At 33.9% G+C, this 3,290-nt stretch overlaps 1 protein-coding gene across 2 annotated transcripts; it reads right to left on the reverse strand.

Annotated features, from left to right (window-relative positions):
* Positions 1 to 424: 424 nt before the first annotated feature.
* On the reverse strand, positions 425 to 2,117 carry LOC129768390 (ataxin-10-like). Of its 2 annotated transcripts, none has more exons than XM_055770027.1 (4): positions 1,993 to 2,117; positions 1,113 to 1,933; positions 773 to 1,039; positions 425 to 710 (listed from the first exon to the last, which is right to left on the reverse strand). In XM_055770027.1, the coding sequence occupies exons 1-4, from the start codon at positions 2,034 to 2,036 to the stop codon at positions 544 to 546; spliced, it is 1,299 nt and encodes a 432-aa protein (XP_055626002.1). In that variant the 5' UTR covers positions 2,037 to 2,117; the 3' UTR covers positions 425 to 543. The 2 variants fall into 2 exon arrangements, with proteins under 2 accessions (XP_055626002.1, XP_055625991.1); XM_055770016.1 differs by having other exon boundaries at positions 425 to 713.
* Positions 2,118 to 3,290: the final 1,173 nt, after the last annotated feature.

Raw genomic sequence — 3,290 nt, forward strand, 5'->3', positions numbered from 1 at the left:
TAAAATTTGATTTGAATTTATTTGAATTTTTTTTTATTTGAGTACATACTTGTTTAAATATTACATATTTGTTTATTTGAATATATTAGTTGCCGAATGAAAATTATAAAATGAAAATCTATGCCAAATATGTAGTGTGTAGTCAGAAATAACCTGACATATTCAGAACCTAAATCTACCAGAATGAAATAATGTCTATAGAACATTTGTTAATCAAAATCAAAATCAAAATCAAAATGTTTATCGAAAGCTTCGCTAACATTGCTTAATTCCATATAGCGTTTTTAACTGAATCAAAAGTTGAAATAGTGATTTGTTCAAAACTCAACGTAAACCGAATTTTGCAAGTAAAATTTTATACAACTTATATGAACTACGTAAAACTAAAACTAGAATAAACTTACAAGTAAAGCTACCCTAATAACAAAACTATCGTAGACGTGACTGGCTAAAATAAATCGCTCCAATTTCTACAATTTCAACAATACATATTACATTGGACAAAACCAATGAATAAATAATTCACTAATTCCATTTTGTTTTCTATGTTGAAGAATCAAAGTCGATCCAATATATCTTTCGTCCACTGGTAGAATCGGTTACTGACGTACTTTCCGCATCACCGACCTTCGTTAAAGATGTGACGAATTTTTGATTCTCTGAATTGGTATCGCATAAGTTACGAATAGCCAGGATACTCCATTCCTTAACTACTACAATGTAAAAAGAAAAAAAAAGTACTTTTTCACAAAGATGATAAACAGAAACTTACGCGGATTACTTGCATCTGAATTTATACACTCTAGGATGGTGGTTATGATCCCCGTTTCGCGGGCTAGGTTTTGATTTTTTTCGTTCTTATAGGCTAAGTTTGCTAATCCTTTCACAAGCGATGCTTTGAGCGAAAACGATTTGCCTTGTTCAATGTTGAGATCGCTGGTGCCTTCTTTTATGTTCACAATTTCCTCAATTTTTTGCACAGAAGTGAAAATATTAGCGTTTTTGTTTTTTTCAATGTATTCCAGTTGATAGAGCAGACCTGTCGTTGAATATAGAATTTATTGAATAATTACAAGTTGAAATGTTAACTGTACTGATACTAAAATACTTACATCCCATGTTCAAGAACAACGCGCTATCCGTTCGTAAAAAGGAATCGTATGATTCGAGGAAAGTTACGTCTGATATAAACATCAACAGGGTAAACATTTCCTCTGTATTCTCTTGATCCAAATAGCTGTCGACAGTCTTCAGTACACAGTCGGATTTATTTTTGAAATCAGCAAGCAGATGTTCGAAAAGACCAGGATGTAATGGAGGATCAAGGCAGACTTTTTCATGCTCATATTCTTTCATAAATCGAAGAAAAATAACTTTTTTCTCACAGCTAATTCGCTTATACCCGTCGACAATTTCATTGCGTTTACACATCAGGTATTCCAGAAATATACTGACGCGTAGGTTGGTTTCCTGTTGGCATAACCTATTCATTTCTATATTGGAAAGAATTACTTCTAGTAGTTCTTGTGCGTTGGGTCCAATAGGAAACATATATGTGTACGAGTTGTACATAATTAACGTGGCAGCGCTTGTGTGGATTGTGTTGCTTTTAATACTCTCCAGCAGGAAATCTTTAAATTCTTTGAACATGAGATCCTGGTTTGGTCTATTATCTTTGCATAAAACTGCCAACAACAGAAGGCTGCTTTTTCTGATACTTTTATGAACTTCTTCATTATCCAGAATACTTTTGATTTTGGATAAAAAATATTCCATAGACATTATTTCATTCTGGTAGATTTTACCTATGGCACATGCTAGTCTCAGAAATTTCAAACAGTTCAATGCTATCGCTTTCTGTCCATCATCTTCGGATTCATAGCAAGCCAGAAAACATTCAAATATTCCTTTATATTTAGGGAGGACATCGTAGCTACAATGCACATACATTACTCAATATTGTCATACCTTCATCATATATATTTTACTTACTCTACGCACAGCGCATCGTGCGCATGTATTCGACACGGCTCCATTTATAATATTTGAAAAAACGGTTGATCGAAACTTTTTTTTCCCTAGCTGTCATCTGCAGAATTGCCAACCTTCCATGTTTTTTTCCCGGAAATCGCCCAACGTGGTTTGACATATACTACAGGTGAGCTAGATTTTTTGTATCGTACACGGAAATGAATCACACAGATAATCACCTCCATTCAGGTTCACGATCGGGTTTGAAATAAGCAAAATGATGCATTATGTTACCCGTTCGACTTCGATCAAGCACATTTATCAATCCGTTCGACTTCGAATTATTTCGAAATTTGTTTCCCATCGTTGCAAGGTTGCCAAATTTGCAGACATGTTCGTAATTTTACTTATATTTAATTTTTGTCGCAAACTCAGACATCACTTTGCGATTCTCGCGGTTGCAAAGATAACTGGCAGTGTATAAAACACATCAACATTTCAGATTTTCGTTGAAGACTTTCAAAAAAATCATTTGGCATCTCTGGAGGTGATGACATTTACTCTTGTAAATTCCTAAAGGACAATGTTCATATTCTCTGCGCTCTGTCTCATCTGTGTATAACAGGAGTTATACACGTATAGCATAGTTGACGTAGGATTCCGTTAAGCTATCTGTTGATTTTGGATATGTTTGTAGAATTACATTGTTAAACTCTTTGAAAATGATTTGGTGGCTCTGAAAATGGCCCTTTTGTTTGGTTGTTGGGTATTGTTTGTTCACTCCACCATTGTTTACCGAGTGATGATGACAGAATGATGGTAAACAATCGTTGGATGGTGCGTATCAGATAAAAGATACCGAAGTGAAACCGCCCTCTGAAGTGAAAACCGCCCTCTGTGATCCTAGACTAGATGCCTCCTGTGTTATGTATGGATGAACTAAAGAAAAAAACTCACCAATGTAATATAAAATAATCAATTTTTCTCATCAGTAAAAACATGTTACTTAAATATAGAGAAAACATATTTGAAATAGAAAAGGTAATTTTCTTTTAGAATTTTTACTTTCTGAGTGTATATTCAACCCAATGCGAATTTTAATTGGACTAACAACAACTAGTACTTTATGTAGAGCATATGTGAAAATCCTTTCTCTAATATTTCTTCTTTTTTTCAATTTTTCTTGGGTGAAAATGAACACAACAAAACAGACAGCTTAAACCAAACAACCCGTTCTCGAGCGGGAACACACCTTGGTTTTTATTTATGAAAATTGAAATAAATCGTTTCATATATCAAGTCATTTTTAACACAACTGC

Source organism: Toxorhynchites rutilus, chromosome 1, assembly GCF_029784135.1.
Source record: "Toxorhynchites rutilus septentrionalis strain SRP chromosome 1, ASM2978413v1, whole genome shotgun sequence".
NCBI lineage: Eukaryota > Metazoa > Arthropoda > Insecta > Diptera > Culicidae > Toxorhynchites > Toxorhynchites rutilus.

Coding starts and splice junctions, on each gene's coding strand:
- LOC129768390 (XM_055770016.1), bottom strand. CDS start 2,036: ATGGAGCCGTGTCGAATACATGCGCACGATGCGCTGTGCGTAGA. Junction 1,934..1,992: donor CACGATGCGCTGTGCGTAGA/GTAAGTAAAATA, acceptor TGTGCATTGTAG/CTACGATGTCCTCCCTAAAT. Junction 714..772: donor TTCAGATGCAAGTAATCCGC/GTAAGTTTCTGT, acceptor TTTACATTGTAG/TAGTTAAGGAATGGAGTATC.